The sequence below is a fragment of the Amblyomma maculatum genome, chromosome 2 (genome assembly GCF_055883805.1).
Source record: "Amblyomma maculatum isolate TAMU_Amacu chromosome 2, ASM5588380v1, whole genome shotgun sequence".
Classification (NCBI taxonomy): Eukaryota; Metazoa; Arthropoda; class Arachnida; order Ixodida; family Ixodidae; genus Amblyomma; species Amblyomma maculatum.
This window is the reverse complement of record NC_139345.1, coordinates 57,905,659-57,928,529: the sequence shown is the minus strand read 5'-3', so window position 1 is coordinate 57,928,529 and position 22,871 is coordinate 57,905,659. Positions and strand designations below refer to the sequence as shown.

The following is a 22,871-nucleotide window of genomic DNA, read 5'->3' as shown; positions in this document are numbered from 1 at the left end:
GCAACAGTTTCTTTTTAATTCTTTTTTCTCTGTTTCCGTCCGCTTGAGTGTTATTCTCGCGTAAAATCGGCTAACCACTGGCGCAGGAAAGAGTAATCCCACTTTAGGTGTGAGGCTGTGCAGGTTATCGCAGGTTTTTGCTCACCCACCTGCGGAAAAGGCGTGTTTAGCCACGGTCGTCATCACGCAACAACAAGGGGAGCGGGAAATTAGGTTCTTGATCATAGGATGCACGTTATATTTCCTGTCGAGGCCCCGTCCAAAACTGCCTCCTTGAATATTCAATCGCGTCAGCGGCACACACACACACGGACACTCACACAAAATAAGATGAGAACTTCTATTTTTTTCTAGCGCGGAATGAAAAAAAAAAAAAAAAGGTTCAGGGGAAGTCACTAGAATCCCATCACCTTGTCCTCTCTTTACCTTATACTTGGGGTTCTTGGCGTCTAACGTCGAAGAACCTTTGACTAAATGCTTCCGATAAATGCTTTCCAATCAATAAAAAAAAATCCTTAGAAGTTGGACGCCGAATATCCCATTGACACCTCTTCGGTTAAATGTAATCGAGAAAGAAAAAAGATATTGCAAATTATTAATCTGCTACTCTCAAGCTGCAGTCGAAGCTTTTGTGACGCTTTTATTTTAATAATTTTACTCGCTGTTCACTGCGTACTAGCTGCTGAGAAAATATTTTTCAGCGCACGTCTCACCACGTTCTGGAAAGCGGCCGCGATCGTAAAGAAATTAAGTTTATGAGCGCGAACGACGGGATGGGAAATGGCCGGCAGCGACTTTATGGTCGCAAAGCGTGAAGACGGCATTGCCTCATGCGCCATTTTTCGGCTCGTATGAGCGCAGTATACTCCATCAATATTTAAATTTCTGGGTCTCCGACGCTGCACTTAGAAGTCGCTCAGCGCTGCAATTTGTGATCGCAGGTCAGACCATTAGCAACAGGTGCCCTATCGCAATCTTAGCTCAAACGATGGGTGATGTGAGCAGTTTTCTGATTTTCTTTTTTTTTTTTTTTGACGTTTCTTAATTGCGGTACCCTATATTCCCACAGCCTTACTCTCTGTAAGTCAGTTCTCAGCCGTGTAGAGAGTGGAACAGAAATAGGCTAAAAAGTGCATAACCTAGTCAGCAAAATGGTTTCGAAATATGGCGCATATTTCTTGACGCCCGGTTGTCACAGCAGCATTCTACTCTACCGGGCGCTCGTGTGACGTCAGAACAAGACTGGCCTTACTGTGACAACAAGCGACTGCTATATACTATTGAAGTGGTTGCTAAACCAAAATTTATTTTGTTCCGGCAATAATTTTTATCCTTACTCCTACTTTAAGTCCAAAAGAGCTACAATCTTTTCTCTTGTTTTCTGTTATTTTCCTCAGCTGGGAGGAAATCATCAGGCCCGTTTAAAGTTTTTATCGCGAGGGCAATATGTCATCACAAAGGCGATAGCTGCTAGCTATGTGTCTGAGGTCTCTGCCACCTGTCTCCGCCTGAAAGGTAGAAAGAGCCACGGGTTGCCTACCGCGACTGGTACACGAAAGCACCACTATTCGTGGTTGACATGTGGCAAAATAGGGAGAGGGATATCTCGCCTTTTTTCTTGAAAGGAAGAAGCGGGAGAAATAAAATACTCTGATATAAGGAGGTTCGGGTATAACGAAAAACAATTTTCAACGAAAGACCCGGATATAAAGAAATTCCGTATAATGCGCTCCTCATTACTACTTAAGACGAGTCAGGAAGTCGTATGCTACGAATTTCCTCCATCTCAAACAAATTGGTCGCACCACAAATATTTTTCTGGCTCCATTTTTCCAATTTTGCCTTCAAGTTTGGTGGCATCGCAAAACTCCATCTTCGTGCTTTGAGCGTGCTTTGACCGCGGTACAGCTACGCCGAGTCATTGCGCCATCCTAGGACACGTTCCATCGCGGTTTAGCAACTTCGGATGTTCTCTGTCTCTATCACCCCCGGCTTCCATCAGAGTCACCTCTCCTTCCGTCTGGGTGCTCCCATGTTTGCCAGCTGTAAACAAGCTTGACAATGGGCTCTAAGGGAAGCCGAGAGAACGTTCGCAGGAAATGGGGGGGGGGGGGGGGGGTGCTGCCGTGTCGACGCTTTTAACTGAGCAGGAAGCCGCGGCAGAAACCCGATACCTGAATCCATTTCACCCCTCCCCCTCCCTCAGTTCTTCTCCTCCTAGTCTCAGCCAGCTTGTGCTTTGAACGCCTCGGATGTCAGTTCGGCCCTCTTTTCCCCATCCCCACAGCGTGACGTCACACACGCGAACATAACAGTTCATTTCCATCAAGCCACCGCCGGCGCGTATTTAATTAGCCTCGCTCGGCGATAATTCACGTGGCTCCACGCATTTCTCGCGTGCGATTTCAGTCGCCGGTAAGCTGTGTGGCCGTTCCGCGCACCCGCTCTTCGTGCACGCGCTCCGAGCACGCCACTGGGGCAGTCATCGATCTTTGCCTGCACTCGGCTTGGTGTCGCGCAGTTATATGTTGTCTTCAGCTTTCTTCACCGAGGCTCTATAATGCCTTTTTTCCCCATCAGTAACGTGTAAATTCGATATTAAGCGCTACTTATGTGCTCTGTTCTAACCGAATGTAATGCAGCTTCTCATGTTATACGGTCTTTGTTGAAAGTCTTCAGACCGCTTGTTTGGCGCGTCAGCCCAACGCCGAGGCCCTGTGACGCCCTTTTTTCCTCTTAAGCCACGTGGAATTTCAACATATAGTGCATCTTACTTGCTTTATTTTAACCGAATTTATTATAGCTTCTCATGTTACATAGCTTCTGTTGAAAGCCTTCTGACCGCATGGTTGGCGCGTCAGCACTACAGCAGAGCACTTATTACAGACCTGTGGAAACAAAACGCCTTTGTAAGATGAGGACAAAGGCTCTCCTTATCCCAAAGTGATGAAGCATTTAAGCTGTGCCGTACGTGATCCGTTACACTGCTTATAAATAAACTTTGTAGCCTAGATACTTCCGACAAAATGTGTACATTCACGTTGCTGCGTGGCAAGGAGATAACACTGAGTGGATCGTACTGCGCGCATAAACAACCCAACGAGACGTACAGTCTTTGTCAAAAGTTTAGATCCCAGCGGGTCTACTTCTGAGCCATACTACGTGGCTCGTAATGATTTCCCAGGTTTACAAACATGCTGAAGGAAAGATTTTTCGTCCTGCCCTCTTAAATGGCTAGGACTTTCACGATTGTTAAAAAAGTCATAATATACGGCTTAGAAGCAAACCCTCTGGGCTCTAAACGGGGCTCAAAAAAAAAGGAACTTTTGAAAAAGGCTGTACGTCCAATGCCAATGGAAGTTTTTACTTTAAACCTACTGAGCAGGCAACGGCCCAATTAGGATACTTGGTCCAGAGTAGCGACCTGAATTTGCATCACTTGCGGCATTAGCGCTATCTTTGTCATCGGTGCCCGCTGATGGAGCCGAAGCCATGTTTCTTCTTCTTTTTCGAGAGGGGGGAGGCTCTCACAGCAACAATAACATACCGCCCTCATTGTCTTACAATGCAGCCTATCATTTTCGGCTTGCATTTAAGCTGCTGCAGGGAAGGGGTTGAAACGTCAGGATGGAAGGCTCCATTGACGCCCATTATGTTTCGTTTCTGAATGGTTGAAGGAGTGCATAGGCACCGAAATTGGAGCGCGTAAATTCAGTAATGTTATAGTTTGGGTGAGTCGGTTTACGATACTCATTGTGAAAAGGCTAAAACAAAACAGCACAAAACAAGATGGTATCCTGTGTCCGTCTTTAATCCCTACCCGGGATGCGCCTTCGATTGTAAAATAAGTCACAGTTAAAATATTTCTTTTGCCTCTTTCGGTTTTGGCTTCAAACTCTGGACAAGGCATATGACGTCAATGTCCCGTATTTGTCACATGAGGCGTGAAGAAAGATCGGATCTAGTCGCTGCCTCCTAATTTGTTGTGATTCCGGCTCTTAAGGCAGGCTGGATTTATCTTCGTAGTGAATCAAAAGGACCAAGCGGCGATTAAATAGCATCATTCGCATCACCTATAAGAATTTTGAAGTCATAGCCTTCGCTGAGTTCTTGAAACGAGAACTGAAACAGGTGAGCGAAGAAATTGCATAATAAATTATTCAGCGACCGTTTGCGAATATCATGTAGTGATCCATGCAGAGCAATGTGTAACTTAAGATTGAAAATAATAAAACGCAACCAAAAATTATATACCTGTGCTCTTCACAGGTTCAGGGCAACTTGGTAGTTACTCTTTCACTAGCCTGAGCTCCTGCCAGCGAAAGAAATGCGATATTAGCGTTTTATAAAACACGAATATTTTTCTCCCGAGTTTGCAAACGTGCCCTCTTGTTTCTTTCATTTCCTCTCTCGCCTTTTTCGTAACATTCTTCATCGGAACTGGGCGGTATCTATTCGTGTCAAGCATTCATTTCTCTCTTTTTTTTTTGTTTTCCAACGATATTTACTTTAAATGAATAAGCAGCTATTTCTGAACAGAAATCTTAAAACGAAACGCAATATGTTGTCACCGCCAGCTTTTCACAGTTGTGCCAGAAAATTTAAAATAGTTGACAATACTTAACGTAATCACAAATATGGAAGCGATTCAGCGCATATAGGCAGGATAAGAGTAAGGTTGCTAGTTTACTGTCACGAGGGCTAACATGAACGAAGGAAGGCGAACAACATTTCGCCAAGCAGTACGACGCGGCCGACTTCCGCCTTACACCATTTCCCAAATAGAGCAATGGAATCTTACAAAAGTGTGTAACAAAACTCTCCCACTGGCAAGGCGAGCTCTATACCGCCTGGTTTGTATATTCTGCAGCAATAGTTTTAAGAAAAAATCCGTCCGGCGTCATGCCACGAAAATTATAATTTCTGGACGGGACCATGACGTCACAGCCGCATTATCTCGTAAAGGAATTCCTAACATCCCAAAATGCTCACCTGAAAAATGGCGCCAAGCGTTGAACGAAAGTAAAACGTTATATGCAATGCGAATTAAATATCGCCGTATGGCTCAAACAATTTAACTTCCTAAAACTTATTTCGTATATAAGGAGTTTTTAAGAAATTCAAGTTTCAGGCAGAATTCCAACCTAGATCTGTTTGGTTGTAACATGCGTAAGCTATCTGATACCGGCCACTTAATACATTTTGATTGATTGATTGATTGATTGATTGATTGATTGATTGATTGATTGATTGATTAATGATACTGCAGAATCATGTGTGTATGTTCGCAAAAAGCATGGATTTGTATACGTAATACTGCGGTCTTCAAACGGTATCTTACACGGCTGACCATTGATGGGCCTATGTGTAATAAGAAAGGGCGACATGTCGATATCGCGTCATACGCTTAAGGCGAATAGTAAAGATGAGCTAAAGAGAATTTCGAGCGCGTCTTTTTATTGCGAAATGTCGACCTACGCGCTGAAAGCATTCCTGTAAACTTTGGATTGTTCTGTGCTACCGATTTTCCTGTTAAATCGGATTAAACGTCTCGACAGCCGACTTTATATTTTATTTATCTCACCGCAAAGCCGTTATGAGGAACCTAACCCATGGCGTGCCTTTCGGGTAGTCTCGAGGTGGTTTTCCGCTTTGCTGTCTACGGAGTAATACGCGGAATAATCTCATGAACATAGTCCTCTTGTTTGCGGCTTATTGTTTCAATGATATGTTATCTGAAGCACCAATATATAGCTATTTTATCAAAATAATATTTATGTTGGGTCCAAAAGCACTAATAAAGATTACTTTGGGTATGTTCACGGATTATAGTATTTTCATTGGCCATCGCAAAATAATAAGAAAGGGAAGGAAGATGCCAGCATTGACGGAGGTGAAACGACAATTGCGTTTCATTGTGCTTGTAAGAGGGCGTTCAATAGAACATTCAAATATCAATTTGCAGAACCTCCTTCTTTTTTTTGTGCTGAGCTCGTTGCCGCCCAAGACACACTTCGCTCTGTATCCGACATAGCCTTACTACCTACAGCCAAAATTGTCATCCGCACCGACGCCCTTCAAGCAACACGCCTGCTCGCAGCCCACAAATCTGCTAGAATATACATCGTCTGGCGGCTCGCATCTCGCAAACCATTCGAATTGAGTGGCTCCCGCGTGACCTACTGAGTTCGCAAAGCTCTGCAGATTCTGCAACCCGCCAGGTGACTCGACCCTCATCAATGACACGCTTCCGCGCTATGGATGATGCCGCCCTGCTTCTCACAAGAAAGGAGCACCTCCGGCGCTGCACACGTGCTCTTGTCCCACCGTGTGCGGTAACCCTCCCCAGCGGTCTTACCCGCGCAGAGGAGGTTTCCGGTCGGGGTTACCCTCATACCTGCTCTAACACGAATGTCGCCTCAATACCGATATCTATATCAACGTCCAGGATGTCTTGCCTTCAAATCACAAAATAATGAGGCAGATATTTACCACTTGTGGGTTTGCCCGGCACTGAAGCATTCGGCACCTGACGGCAGTGGGCCTTTCTCCGAACAACTCATCTTCGTATATTTCTTGGACGCAGGGGCCTTATCATCGCTCTCTCTCGAACTTCATTAGAACAGCCAACCTTTTTTCTTTCATTTAATACCCCTTGAAATCTTTTACATATTCCATTAGGCCCTGAGGCAATCAACGTTATTAAAGAAATAAAAAATTGTGAACTTGCGTCTCACGAAAGAAAACGATGCTCCTGCATTTTTATTGCCGTGGTCTTAATTTGCTACTACGCTGTCTGTGACTAAAACTGTCTAATTACGGTAACCCCTCTCTAAAAAAATTAAAAACGAAAACAAAACTTTCCGCAAAGTTCTTTAAAGCACCTATAATTGTCTGCATAATGAACTTGCTCCACTTTCTTTTACTGTAGAGCTATATAGGACACGAATTCGAGCAGAATCATGTCAAGGGGTAAAAAGGGCATATATTCCCTCTTTATACCTCATCCGTATGATTTTTTTGTTTCTGGGTGCCAATGAGCGCCGTGCAGCCCTGACATATGACATAGGCGAAAGTCATTACAATGCCGCTCACGTCAGGTTCAAGGATATGAACTTTGTTTCTTATTCTTGGCAGATTTTGCTGTTTATTCCTTTTATTTATTCCGCTCTCACCGGCAAAAAAAAAAAAAAAAAAAACGAAAGTTAAAGAAAAATAATGATTTCAACGCTTCTATATTACACGCCGCGCGGCATGCGTGGTCGCCCTCCGTCCTCCATTTATTGCGATCGTTCTGTACAGACCGACGTCTACCTCCGCTGCATTGGCCCCCATCGTATCTGAAGTACGTGTCCTTCATTGGTTTCGCAGGTGCCGGCGACGGCGCCTCGCTGTAGTCGTCAGCGGGGCACGTCGCTCGCGGTACCGGCGCGCTCTCCATTTCCTAATGACGTCCCGCCGGGCGAGAGTGGGCCGCGTCTCCCTGTCTAGGTGTGCGGTCACATCGCAAACCGCCTCGTCGTCTGCAAGCGACTGCACCTTTACTTGTGCACCTTGCTGGCTGCATGCATCGCAGTACCGTGGACAAAGTGAAATGAAGGGTCTTTTCGGCTCACTCGTCATCTTAAGGGAGCATTCTGAGCCGAAATGAATATATATATATATATATATATATATATATATATATATATATATATATATATATATATATATATATATATATATATATATATATATATATATATATATATATATATATATATATATATATATATATATATATATATATATATATATATACACATATATATATAATTTTTTTATTCTTTTTCGCTTTTCGTCATTGGTCGATGCGCCGCCACCTCAACCAGTCTGCGCGGCGGATCACGGCGTTTGAAAATAATCGAATTAATAGGACAGCCATAAAGCAATGAAGCGTAACAAATAGCATCGTGTTTACGATACCGCCTGAAAACAGATGGTTCGGTACCTGCTAATATAATAAAGTTAGAGGAAATGTCTATCTTTTATCGTCTTCCAAGCATGTAAAAAAAAAAGAGAAAAATGATAGCTTAATCTTACCCTTAATGAACCCAAGGAATACAGACTGAGCGACCAAAGTTGGCATATTTGAGACTGTGCTCATTCTTAGGCCTACATGAACCTTGTGACCTTGACCTTGCCGCGTAGAACTTGACCTTGCCACCAGATATATACAGTTATCAGTGCGAGCAAAAGTACTAATAAAAACAGGTCATGCAGTGTTCTCCTAAGGCCAACGGTTTCAACTCTGGACTGCGAAACATGACGGGCTGTAACATTGGTTCATAACCATGTAGGGTGAAAGCTCAAGGACGATCACGGAACAAGTAGGGGGCATGACGTGTTGCCGCTGTATCCTTTTTTCACCTTGTGTTTGGCGCATGATCAAATTTTAACAAGCAAGCTTATGAAGGGTCTTCCTTCTGGGCAAACGTTAGGAGTGTGGTTTCATGTGGTTATTACACTCATAGCTTAACTATGAGTGCAATAACCACAAGAAACTTATTTTTGGTGTTTGATATGATTTCTTAAGCGCGCTCCCGATAAACATTTGTTACCTATGTATAAAGCAACTGCAGCATGCTTGAATATAGTAAGAAAATGTTCCATAATCCTACATGTAACCGCAATTCATACTGCTTTCTTTTGCAGCTATTGGTATTTATAATTTCTTTGCGCCCATGCACCTACCGAATTTATTAACTACCAAAGCATTTTCGCACTTAATCAGGAGTCACCCGCGTGACCAGCTGGTATACTGACGACATGAAGATGAGGGAATACAAGTACTCAACGGCAATTTAGATTGCGGCGCGTAATATGCCTCTCCGCATTTCCCTTTTCCGCTTAGATATATACCGTTGTCTTTTCCATTTCCGTGCGGGTGTTTCTGCGACACCCGTGAACGGCAGCGGCGTAAATTTGAACGTGAGAGTTTACTGAGCATGGTACAAGTGCTGAGAGGCCGAAATCTCTTGACTGCCGTCACACTGTATGCATGCTTATAGCCAGTATAGATCTCAAGAACATAGCGGCAGATTTCAGTCAAATGCAACCCTCAAGCTAATTGCACTGTCTGATTCTCGCAATGCCATGATTAACCCCTTGGACCTGATATAGTAAAGTGCAATTCAAGGGCAAAAAAAGGAAAAGACAAAAAGGAACAGGCACATTCCCCTCAAAAGGACTTTTTGCCACCAATAGAGTCAACTTTTTGTCATGACGGCATGGATAATTCCTTTTAGCTCTATAGCGTGGCAACGTAGTTACCTTGACATAAAAGTTGAGAGACACCATTGCAAAGAAAGCCCCTTAAGAGGACCCTCTCCAGCGTTGTTCTTAAGTTGTGTCTGAATGTATACTAAACAGTGAAAGACTCTTTTGTAGTACAAGGAAGCCATTACTTCCTTGTGCTACAAATGCCCTGCTTCTCTTGAGTGAATGACAAAGGGTTGGTATCATGAGGCAACTGACCACTTTGTCTCTCTCGCTCTCTCTATCTCGAGAATCGCCGGACATGCCCCGTTATCAGTTTATGGGCCGTCTGTATGAATAGTGTTCTTTATAAAAAGCTTCTTAAGCTTCACACACGTTCAAAAGCAACTGTGGAAACGCCCCTGAGAGTACCAGGTAAAAGCGGAACGGCCCTCGAACGGTAGCTGTGTGCAGCTCGTCCGGTTTCGGAAAGTCGGGAAGCGCCCGTACCTGAATCGTTCTCTCCAGTAACTAGAGTGGAAACCTCTCCGCTCGCTGCCTAGTATCGCACCCTCACTCGATTTAGCTCTCCCTTCTCCACACAGTGTGTATAAAAAGAGCAGGGAGCTAGGAAAAAAGAGGAAATGGAAAAAAGAGAAACATGTCGCCTTGCGGGTGACAGCATGTGTAACGGCGCAGGCCGCTGCAGTGCACGTCGCGCGAGCTGGTCGGCCGCTGCAGTGTCCTACAGGGCACTGCTATCGACCACTATGCGACCGGTGGCACAGTGCGGTGAGAGAAAAGGAGAAAAATAGGGGGAAAAGGGAGATGGGGTCGCCGCTGGGGAAAGAGGAGGGGCCGTGGAGGCGACGGCGCCCCAGTGACCTTGCCGCCGTCCCACAGTGCAGTGTCGCGCCCTACATGTTTAATTCTCGGCGACGCAACGGAGCGCGGGAGCAGGGAACGGTTTGCGCGGTGTCCCGTTTCCAGAGCCGGGGCAATTCCCCTCTCCGCTCTTTTTCTCTCTTGGTCTTTTTCACTCTTTCTTTATTAAGTTGTCTCTCCCGCTCACGTTTGCCGAAACATGGCCATGAAACGGCAATTTGTGTGTTTTTTTTTCCAGTGCTACTGACTGAAACGCATTGCATATATAGGACAAGCAGAGAAAGAGGGTGAAAACGTTATTAATGGGAAGGCGAAAACCGCGCACAGCTACAGTGCCAGTTTTATCACTGGCTTTACACCCTCCCGCATCGCCTCCAGCTTTTTGTGTGCGCGCGTAGTGTGCGTTGTATCTTATATGCGCGGTCTCGGCACTGCACCATGTTGCACTGCACATTCCACATTTAACACAAATTTTATATCTTAAAACGAGACAAAAGAAAAAATCAGACATACTTTAGTACAGCCGCTTCGATGGCTTGACTACGGCTGGCGTCACAGTTGGTACGGAAACTCTAACGCGTGCAAGGGATTCGAACACTCGACCTTATACACGGCATCAGAGTTTCTGTGACGTGATCAAAGGACTCGAACCCAAGACTTTCTCTTAGACTCGAACCTAGGGCCTTCTTTGCTCGTGCCGGCACGTTCAGATGGCAGGCACGCTGTCCACACGCTCTGCCGATACACTCTTATGACGCCACTGGTGAGAAAGGAAATGCATCCGCATCAATCGAGGGAAACTTAGAAACTCGTTGCGAGTTGCGTAGAAGGGGAGCCAAACCGTGGCTGTTGGTTTCCCTTGTAAGAAATTTCGCTGAATTTTTGTAGTAACGATACGTATACGAAGCACGTTTTGCGGGCCGTTCATGGATTACTTTGTTCGTGTGCTGAGCCCAGTGTCGACCGGCCTCTGCGGTCGCATTTCGATGGAGGCGAAACGCACAGGTTGTCTTGTGTTGTTTTGACCTCAGTGCACATCAAAAAGAGGAGTTTAGTTAATACAAACCGAGGAGTTAAGTTAAAACGGAGGCCTCCACAACTGCATCGTTTAACTTACCTTTTTTTAAAGCTTGCAGCACTATGAATCGTGGCACTGGCCGCATGCTCCACAGCAGTCTTACCTTACCAGGAGTGCCGCTGTTAGACTTTACCAAATTAATCAATTAGCGAATTGTCGGTGACATACTGGATTGTAATACAGATGATTATATAGAAAATATAGAAGATCGTTAACGGTACGCGGCCGCAATTAAAGCAGCAGGTTGAAACATATGCCGCGCTAATAGCATTACGTACTATGCCCTCATTGCAAAAACCAGTGCCACTGGGTGCCAGCGCCCCAGCGCCATACCTGATTATGGTCCCAGTATGACGCTGGAAACTGGGCGCACTAATAGCATTACGTAGAGATGAGGACGACAGTGTCAATTAAAACTATCTTCGCAGTGGTCAAACCAGCTGAGTGTGATATATAGTGGTGACTTTTTTACTGTAATAGGTTCATACTTATAAAAATATCAGAGATACATTGGCGCTGTCTATGCAAGTGGCTTGTACAGAAAGGCGGACAGTATAACGTTTGAGAGTTTAATTGTTAGGCGAATAATAAATTTAAATTGTCGAATGCATTTGTATTTCTATATTAAGTGGAACATTATATTGCGAAATTGTACGCCGTCAACATCAAATACGAGTTCCCCATATCAAATTTTCTTAATTAGAATGTAGCTGGATATCCAACGACCAATATACGCATTTGAAAGCTCGTTGAGTTGCCTTTCATGCAATATATGTTTATAAAATAGCGTCGCAGCGATGGCACAATTATTTTAACCTCGCCTAAAATACACCAACGAGACCTATATTGAATACAGAAAACTGGACATGACACATATTTTAAGGCTGCTATGACGTTTGATATTTCGAGCTACTTTGCCGATTAAGAGCATTGAAGCCTAAAAAAAGAAAGAAGTATCGAAGAGCAAAACGCAAATCAAACTCTAAGCGTGCCAAAACTACATAAAATCAAGCGTTAACTCGTCTAACTTGGTTAAAAAGCAGACAATAAAGGCGTGGCAGTAGCAAATAATCGTTACGCATTCATAGCTAAGGAGACTTAAGTGCCCCCTGTAACCTTTCGATCACAACGCCAGCGCTGGATTTTCTGAAGAACCGGTCTTTTAACGTTATCCCGGTAAAAGATGAACGCTACAGCTTTAAGAACTAGAGACCAAATTGCCAACCTTCGCTGGATCATGGAAAAAGCAAGAGAGTTCCAGAAACCCATTTACTTCTGCTTTATTGATTATGCGAAAGCGTTTGACTGCGTAGATCACAGCAGATTGTGGCAAGCTCTCCAAGAGATGGGAGTTCCAATTCACCTCATCTGTCTCCTCAGGAACCTTTATGAAGGGCAAGAGGCCACAGTCAGAACTGGGCATGGCCTTACTAATTGGTTTCCGATTGAGAAAGGAGTGAGGCAAGGCTGCATACTGTCGCCCTGCCTATTTAACCTATATGCAGAGTGCATCATGAGGAAGGCCGGTCTGGACGAGTCTTCAGCTGGAGTGAAGATTGCTGGAAAACGTATCAACAACCTTAGATATGCGGATGATACCACTTTAATGGCAGAAAGTGAAGTGGAACTCAAGAGACTTGTGATGCGCGTACAAGAAGAGAGTGAGAAGTTTGGGCTTAAACTGAACATTAAAAAGACGAAGATCATGGCGTCTTGCCCTATCAAGTCCTGGAGCATCAATGGACAAGAAGTGGAAGCTGTGACAGATTTTCTGTTCTTGGGCGCCAAGATTACCTCGGAAGGAGACTGCAGCCATGAAATTAGGAGACGCCTGCTTCTGGGAAAGAGAGCAATGGTTAGCCTTGACCGCCTAGTAAAGAGCAGAGACATTAGTCTACCAACCAAGATCCGTATAACCCGTGCTATGGTCTTTCCAGTTGTGATGTATGGATGCGAGAGTTGGACTGTGAAAAAGGCTGACCGCCGAAGAATTGACGCGTTTGAATTGTGGTGCTGGCGAAGACTCTTAAGAGTTCCTTGGACTGCCAGAAGATCAAATCAGTCGATATTGTCGACCATAAACCCTGACTGCTCATTGGAGGGTCAAATTCTAAAGTTAAAGCTCAGCTACTTTGGTCATCTGATGAGAAGAGAGGAGTCGCTGGAGAAAGATTTGATGTTGGGAAAGGTTGAGGGTCGCCGGAGAAGGGGTAGGCAGCGAACGCGATGGTTAGATGGCATTCTCGAGGCATTGCAGATGAAGCTATGTGATGTTAAGAAGATAGTGAGAGACCGGAAAGCGTGGCGTGACATGGTCCATAGGGTCACGAAGAGTCGGACACGACTGAACGCCTGAACTGAACTGACAGCTTTAAGGGTCTCGCTTACATTAATCAACATATACACTCTGTCCATCCTTTTCCCGACCCGTTTTCCGACTCGTCCTTGAAGTAGCGAGCACTTTTCACTGGAGCGCGGAGGCTCCATCCACGGCCGCTCGATGGAAGCAATGGAAGCGCACTGGGTGCGGCCTGCTGCGTCGCGCCGCCGTCAATGGGCAAGCGCGTCCTTGGGGAGTTTACAGTTGCGCCCGCTATTTCTGCTGAGGGCGCCACTGTTCGGGGACACGTCGCCGCCGGGGTCGCCGGCTCTGAGCGCGCGGTTTGCTTCCTTTCTGAGCGCGTTCGCCTCGCGTCTGCGTGATAAACGCAAACTTTTTTGTGCGGGCGTGTGCAAGCACGTTAGCGTTGAGACTGGATGCGTTCGTTTTTTAAGGTGAAAGCCGTTCTAGGCTCATGGAGCGGAAATCTATGCGCAGAAGCTGTGCCTGTTATCTGTGCGTCGCATCTGTGCATTGGTGTGCCAGTCGCAAAAGCGGACGTGCAAGAGATTAGGAATGAAATCGATTGATGGTGATAGGTAATCAATAAAAGTTATAGACATTGATAGAGATAATGACTAATGCTAATAACTAATAATGGTTAATGATGACTAAAATGATTTGTAATGACCAGTATATCAAACTACGACATGTAATGACCGCAATTGATTAGAAATGAGTAAAAGTGCTTAGCAATGTGTGGTATGGCAATGACTATAATAGCTAGGCATGACTCATCATTACGGTTAATGACAATGAAATGATCAATATGCGAAACGACATGTAATGACCACTGCTGATTCTAAATGAGTAACCTGCTTAGTTATGAGTGATAAGGGCTACAATGACTACTCAGGCAGACTCATCATGACTGAGAAACGACCAATATATCAGACGACGACTTGAAATGACGAACTGTGGCAAACGACGAGAGGCAAATGTTAGGAGAAGGGTAGGCTTTCGCCGTCCTGCGCTTAAGAGACATCTAAGAGACCCTGTAATTTTATCTGCTGAGCTCGCTTTAGGCAAAGACAGTAGCGAGGAGTGGAAATGCACTCGCTTCCTCTGAAATGAAAGCGATGCTGCGGTTAAAAAGTCCAGATACTGAAGCATTATGCCATATCAGCTGCCATTGAATTTGCTACAAGGGACAGCAGATTGGACTTGTTGGTGATTAATTATAGGTTAACCGTGCAAACAACGCGACGGGAACACAGGAGAAGAAAGAATACGGCATAACCGCGCTAGTTGTGTCGTCCTCTTTTCCTCTGTTCCCGTCACGTTGTTTAACCTATTTAGTTACCAGGGAGCTGTTCAGTGAACTAGGATTTTTAACTATGTGTTGTGAAGCAGATGAACACGATGAGGTAGCACCAGAAGCTTTTCTCGCAAGTTATGTTGCGAGGACATATCAGAAAAAGCTACGAAGGTTTTTTTTTTTATATATATAAGCATGCAATTTGTTCTAAATTTTGCCGCGCTAGTCTGTGTGGCCTTGCAAGTAAAGAAGCTTATGCATACAACATTTGTTGATACTGTTGAGACTGTTTGAGCCGATGCGATAAAATGAAAAGCCACGTTCCACAGAAAATGCGGCGCCCGCTCTGTCGGCGGACAGTCGGAAAAATACCTCTCTGGTAAGAGGCACTTTAGTTGGTGATATGGCCAGACACCTTTGGCGCAATGAGAACACATGACATGTTCAATGTGGCAGAAGCTGCCAAACCAGAGAGAGTCAATAAGATGTAAGGGTGAAATGGGAATTATTGGAAGCGGGACCCTTAGATCCCAAGTCAGGCACACTATACTCCTATAGGGCACGTTCGTACGGCTGCGGTAAAGAGGAGCTTTATATAGCTATGTGTAGGGTGCTATTTCATATAATGCGGTGGCTTAAGGCTGCATTCTAATGATATGAGACAGAGGCAGCAATTACGGGATACGGTGAATAAGCAGGTAGCAAAGTGCGGGCCCTCTAACAAGGCTCCTCAAGGAGACTTAAGAACCCCAAGTTTTGTTTATCACTACCAGGTTGCTTAATTTATGCGATATTTGGTAATGGTTTTGAGGCGACATGTCAGTCGAGCAAGAGCCTGTTGCAGGAAATATAGTCAACTGGACCAGTTACAGGTTAATGAAAACCAAGGACAATGGAGGCTTGATATACCCCGCAAAGGAAGTAATCAAGCTTTGTCAGCTTATGAGCACCTTCATTAACAGGATGATGAAGTCTGAAGAGGTCCGGTGAAGTAGCAAGCTGTGTAAACTTATGGTTTCATCATTGTTTTCTCACTGTACACAGTACCTGCAGTTAATCTATAAAAACAATGATCGTGCCGATGCTAAGGCGCTATGCAAGATATTTTTAAGTTGCTGCTCCCACTGATAGCGAGCTGGGCTGGAAATGTCAACTCAACAGTGGAGCGATGTGTATGGCTATGGCATAAACCTCTCTCAAGAAAGGTTTTCCGTCTGTGATTGGTAATTTTCTTCATTTTTTTTTTTTTTTTGCGTGGCGATTAAATAAGCGTACTTGGCTGCTCGCTGAATCTCGGCTGCAGTTGCGCTCTGATGCGTGAACATTCTTGTGATCACAGCTAATAGTTTCACAACAGCAACACTCGATGCGCGTTCTTCCATTGAAAATTACGAACCAGCAAAATTGTATGGGTTTGCGAGCAGCCAATAAAAATAATATTAAAAACTTTCCGCGCATATACGTAGCACCTTGAGGCAGACCGGCTTTATCAAGCGCGCTTACTTTGTCCGGTCATGCAAAATGCGGGAAGCCATGACGGATGGCGTTCTGGCGTGCAAAGTTTAAGGTCTCCAACTGAGTCGAAGATTCCAGGTTGTCATCTAGATTTAACCTAATAAACATCTTCATATTTCCACCGTAAAATTTGTCACAATGAGATAGAAAGGTTGGTTACATGTCGCATTTTCACAGAGGTTGCTCATAGTAGGACTTTTTTTATTGGAAAGCGCTGGCAGCTTAGAACAGGTTGACATCAATTTGTGTATAAAAGCTGTATGCAGGAATGAGTAAATGGTATGAAAATGACACACGGAATTCGCGACATAGTTAAGTGGTTATGCATTAGGCTACCATGGCAGCTGAACAGCTTCGAATTGTTCACAGCCGGGTCACATTTTAATGTGACGAACAACTGGATCCGATGCAACATCACGGTAATGCGAGCTCTCTATTCGAGTGGCCTTCAACCACCGTGACTATAAGTTTTTCGGGGTACACTCCAGTGTACATCCTTGCGGAGCAAGCGCTAAGTGCGGACATGGTCACACTAGACATGACAGTATATACTGATTCTTGTTGCCAAATTGTGTGAAGCGGAGCTCTTATATCCTTAAAATAAAGCGCTTCTACCACGACGACGCCTCCCTCAAAGCGCAGCCAGGCGCAGTCCTCCGCGCGCGGCTGTCCCCGAACGGTGGCGCCGCGGCGGTGGCGACTGGAAGTAGGCGCCTCCCGCCGGTTTCGGGCGATGTAGCAGGCCGCACCTAGTGCGCTTCCATCGAGCGGCCGTGCTCCATCTGTCTTGGCAAATACGTATCAGGTATCGGAGTTCGACTGCCTGCCGCATGTGGCGCCACGTTTCCACCGGCATGTCTTTTACTCGGCCTTGAAACCTCCCTATCAAATCAGGGCACGGCGAAGGCTTTTCGGAACAAGAAGCTCAGTACGCTCGTGTAACAGTGTCCGGGCCTACGAAGTGCAGTGCAAAAGAACCCGATGCCGTTGAAGCGCTCTTGTGTCACAAATTTAAGAAGGACCTTAAGTGCCTCCGTATTTCTGCAAAAAGTTGTGAACGGCCATTAGGTGAGAGAGGCGTCTAGGTTTGTGAGCGTGCCTTCGGCGCAATGTATATTGGGTCGCCGGTGCCTTCTTTCCTGACTTTTATTGCGTCTTCCTGAATTTGAATGCGTCCTCTGCCACGTAACGCATTCGATGGGGTCGCTGGGCCCGGCCACCTTTATTATAGTACGGAGCTTCGAATGGGTCGTCAGGTCGAGATTATCATCATAGATCAATTCGGCCTCGTAAGAATATTGCTACCTGCAATGAATGCGATGACCAGGGGATAGAAAACTGTGGATTGAGTTGCACGCTCTTCTTTACTAGCAAGCACTTGCAAAAGCATCTATCAAAAGAAGTGCACTGTTATATCTCGACAAACTATGAGAACCGTCTAGCGCTCAGTTGTAAAACCGAAGGTTGTCTACGTTTACTTCTTTATTTACGTTGTAGAGGAATGACGAAATTACATAGTCGCTACAGTCTTCACATTCAAGCGGAAAACATTTAATTCAGCAGAAACATCCGCAGTCCTGCTTGAATTATTCAGGATCGACACGGAGGCGGAACACGTAAACAAGCGCTCTATCCTGATGGAGGTGTGGGCCCTTGTGAGAAGAATGGAAGGAAAACGAGCTGCACTATGATTTGATTTGATATGAACTCTCGGTGTCATATTTTTGCATCGATGAAAGACGTACCTTCTTCCTGCTTGTCTTAATGGTCTAATCTCTTTCAGATCACATTCGTTACCATTTCAGAGCCGCGCCAATTTTCGCAAAAACTTTGTGAGGAGGGGAGATTACGACCATTAACAACTAGAAGTGGTAACTGAAAAGATATGCTGGCAAAAAGTGCTTGCGGTTATTGGTGGGACATATTCCTTACGTGTTTTCCCCGCCAGCATGATGGGGTTTATTGCGGGGATGATGACAGGCCCTCCTCTAGTCCCTTTTTCCCGAGAGAAAAAGAATTGGGTTTCCTGCAACCCTGGCGCGGCGGACTTCTGTATTCTCCTCCCACGAGACGGTCGCGGGCCGCTTGGAACTGCGAGCGGCGCAAGAGGCACAATGCCATCTACGAAAGGCATAGAAAAGTGGCGCCACCGCTTGGCCACGTCGTGATACGTGACATGTGTCGCAAGTGCGCGGCGGGAGGGTGGTGCCTATCGTTGTGTGTACCGCTAGAAATTGGTCGCCATTGCAGACAAACAAGTGTCGCCCTGTGGCACAAAACCAGCACAAAAGCTGCCATATTTGTGCGTCGCACGTGGAAAACCTGAGCGCCAAAGCGAACCGTAACCTCCACTTCTCGGTCCTTGAGCAGTTTTCTGTTTTTTTTTCTTTTTTGAGAGGCGTGATTTGTGGCTCCACCGAGAATCGTTTACGTAGCGTCAGGATAATGCTGGGCGCCTTCGCGCGCACCCCAGGTAGAGGCAAAAAGTACCCTTTTCGCCAAAGAACTCGACATTTACTTTCCTCATTTGTAGAGGGTGCTAGCTGCTGTGACACCTCTTACATCTTTTGTGGCGTATATGCGGTCGCCTATCCAGAACAAAGCACTGAATTTGCGAGCGGGCGCCAAATGTTACTGGGTCATAAAGACGTGAAGATTTGAATTCAAAACACCCATTGAAACGCGCTTGTCGGCTCGCGCAGCAAAAAACTTCTTCCGGACAACCGGTTGGAATCCGCCGTTACTTTCAACCATAGAACTCTAATGCGCTGAATCAACCAGCTTTTACTGAAAAAAAAAAAAAGAAAGAAAAAAAAAAACGTTTTAAAGATATGCGCTCCCCGCGCCTTTTATTCGAAGGATACAATTACTACACAATTGTTTAGCATCAGGAATTCGGGAGCATGGGTCGTAGCTGCAGTGATAAAAATATACTGTCTTCAAATTATATCACTGCAGATAGCGACAGTTCGCTTTAGGTAATTTTTTGGTTCCTACAATTATTGCTCATTGGATGAAAAAATGAGGTAGACGAGGGTCACGCTCGAAAGTTTTCGTAGAATTTGGTATGTGTTCTCAACATCCTAGCCGCCTTAAGATAACCTTGTAAAATTAGAAGTCGACATACTATTAATTACTGCCTTCTCTGCGCGAAAATGACTTTACCTTAACGTAAGAGTGATACTCAGCTTATAGTGCGCACTTGTATCGTGTAACACTGAGGCGGTGTCCATGCTGTTTCCGAAGCAGTGAATAAATATGCGAATTTAATAGATATTATATGCCTTTCACGGGCAAAGGTGAGCTTTTATTTCGCCAACTCGTGAAGCTTTCTTTTTGTCTCTTTTACGAATGGTGAAGTCTCACTTATACAGTAATTCTTTCATGCAGTGCATTTAGCTTGTAACGCGGGTGTTGTCCTACCGAGCCGTGGAGTCAAGCATTCCGACGGAACATGACCCGTCAAACAAAGGGCAAATTCAGGCAAAGACATGCCAAACTCAGAGAAAAATTTCTTTATACGACTGGAAAAGTCTAAAAAAACAAAGTAAACAAGGCACTGCAAAGGCAAACCACACACACACACACACACACACACACACACACACACACACACACACACACACACACACACACACACACACACACACACACACACACACACACACACACACACACACGCACGCACGCACGCACGCACGCACGCGCACGCGCACGCGCACGCGCACACGCACACGCACACGCACACGCACACACACACACACACACACACACACACACACACACACACACACACACACACACACACACACAAACACACACACACACACACACACACGCGCACGCACGCACGCGCACACGCACACGAACACGCACACGCACACGCACGCACACACACACACACACACACACACACACACACACACACACACACACACACACACACACACACACACACACACACACACACACACACACACACACACACACACACACACACACACACACACACACACACACACACACACACACACACACACACACACACACACACAAAAGCGCAGCAAAACCTCAGCAGAGAAACAGAGTTCTAATTCAGGCACATGGCAGTTCTTTATCAATGGTTCACCCATTGCGCAACGCTGCGAGGCGGCGATGTCGCACTCCAAAGGTATCGACTGGGTAGAAATAAAATACTACGCACAACCGCACAAAGAGGCGCACACGTCTTAGCAGAGAGGCTCAGTTGTTTATGGCACGCCAGTAGCGAGCCCGTACACGTAAACTACACGCCACAGCACGTCGAATGGGTTGCCACGCAGTTCGTGGCCGCGCGCTATTGATTTATAGCGCATTGATTGTCTCTGCTTCGGTTGACGCGTGGAGCAGCTGGGTGAGCGGCAGGTCACGTGGTCCGAATCCGGTGCGAGTGGGCGTGGACAGATAAGGCAGCAAACAAAGCACTGCCACTGCTATACGCAAAACACGGTGACATAAACATAGGGACGAAAAAAGAAACGAGCAGGGCGTACAGTACGTGCTCGTACGCCGGCTGCTGCCCCATCGAGTACCGAATAGGCGCGGCTGCACCGCAGTACAACCGGGAGGCCATTAAAACTGCTCGGTAGCGATTGATTCACTCGTGGCACACACACGCGGCCTTGGGGATGGGCGGCATTAAGGAACTGATCGAGCCGGAACAGCAGGTACAGATTTGAAGAGTAGGAGGTTTGCGTGTGGGTGGGGTACAGCGGAGAATGCGACGGAAACGGAAAGGGCACAGGCCCGTATTTGCCGATCGAAAATTCGGGACTTCGTGCGTTCCTTTGAAATAATGCGCTTATATTTCTTCTTCATTCACACGACTTTACCATCACATTTGTGTTAACGAGCCCTACGCTGCCCCGTCAACCTCCCTCCACCCGGTCCTCCCTCGCAGCGCTCTGTTTTCCATTGCTTTCAAGAGCCTTCTTTGGGAGGCGTAATGAGGAAAACGCGCTCCCAGTGGGCGATGGCGCTTGAAAACGAAACGGGACGTCGTTTATGGACCAGCGCATCGGTAGCTGGGGTGCTTTCGACGTAATGAAGTGACCGTGGTTGCCTAGAAAATATAAGGAATGCAGAAGCGCGCGCAGAGCGAACAGCGGAAAGAGAAGACAAACCCTTTTGGTATTGGCCTTGTTACCGATTGGCATTTACGTACATCATTTGGCAGTTTTGTTCTGTCTTTTTTATATATTCCAACCGGAGTTTATAAAGCTCTTAGCTGGCAGGACAGCATGCTGGACAAATGGCCGATGATTGACTATCTACGACTAGCAGCTAAGTATTGCATCTATTTTGATAAGCGCGGAGATTGCTAGTGTTCAATCTCTAGGCGTGAGCAGTGCTGCAAAAAAAAAAAAGTAAAACAATACAATGTGAAATGTTGTAAACGTTCGTCTGAGGACATAATGCGACGTGTACGGCTTGTCCTCCGTAGAAGTATTGTGATTCACAAAAAGGACCTTCGTATCCTTGATGAGCCTCTAAAAGATCTATATTCTTCTACTTAAGGTGCTCATCTCTCGATTTCTTTCGTCAGGTGCAGCACGGATACGGAACGCACCACGGCTGCACACTAAACTTGCGTCATCCCTTCATTCGTGAGGTACGAATTGTGGGATTCTCCAAGAAATTATTCTTAAATTCCTTGAAAAAAAAAAAAATCGCTTCATGAGCTTGTGACAAGACGTTCGCAACGATTGAAGAAGCGTGCTCGGAACAAGCAAGCAAAAGCAACAAAAACAAGCACAGAAAAAAAGTTGGCGGCCGCGAAAGATTAACAGAAGCTTCACCACAGCTAAGAACAAAAGAAAAAAACTAGAAAATCAATAAAATACGTTACTGTAAATAAATATTAAAATAGGTAAAGTGGGACGACTTTAGAGAAGTTGAAAAAAAAATGAAAGAAAAATGGACGGGCCAAGGTCAATAGAAGTCGAAAACAATCCGTAAGGTGTCCTACTACTTCTGCAGACCGGAAGCTTCTCTGTTTAACTTGAACCATGTCCTTACCTCTAATGGCTTCGTTCGACACGTGCATGTTAGGCACTTAGAACTACTGATAATCCAGCAATTTAGATTTATGCCATCGGACGGATATCCAATTTCCTGCTAATGAACACATCCCATAATTAACCAAGACACACAGCAACTTTAATTAGGATGACACTTTCCCTCCTCTACAGTAAGGCTCAACAGATAACTCCGTTCCCAAGTACGGGCGTACTTACTAATTATGATACCCCTGATGTTCACGTCGTGAGTCGTACACAGTAAGGCATAACATCGATTTCTAATTTGTATTAGGTTACAATGCTAGTTAAGCTCTTGACAACTCTAAATGCAGCTGCTGCACAAAAGATTATATTCAATGTCAATCTAGTAAAATATCATTTGATGATAATAAGCCCTAACACTTTATGATTACAAACTTTGCATTGTCATCAACATGCGCCTTCATTCCTCTAATACGA

General features: G+C 45.4%; 1 protein-coding gene across 3 annotated transcripts in view; it reads right to left on the bottom strand.

The window, feature by feature from the left end:
* LOC146198723 (uncharacterized) overlaps positions 1-22,871 on the bottom strand; it is a 321,357-nt gene that overhangs the window by 153,951 nt on the left and 144,535 nt on the right. For 2 of the 3 annotated variants that reach the window (XM_084594219.1, XM_084594221.1), the window contains exon 3: positions 18,099-18,108. The exons of the other annotated variant lie outside the window; for it this stretch is intronic. In XM_084594219.1, coding sequence (XP_084450345.1) covers positions 18,099-18,108 — 10 coding nt within the window. The remainder of the gene's footprint in view (positions 1-18,098; positions 18,109-22,871) is intronic. 3 annotated transcript variants of the gene reach the window in all.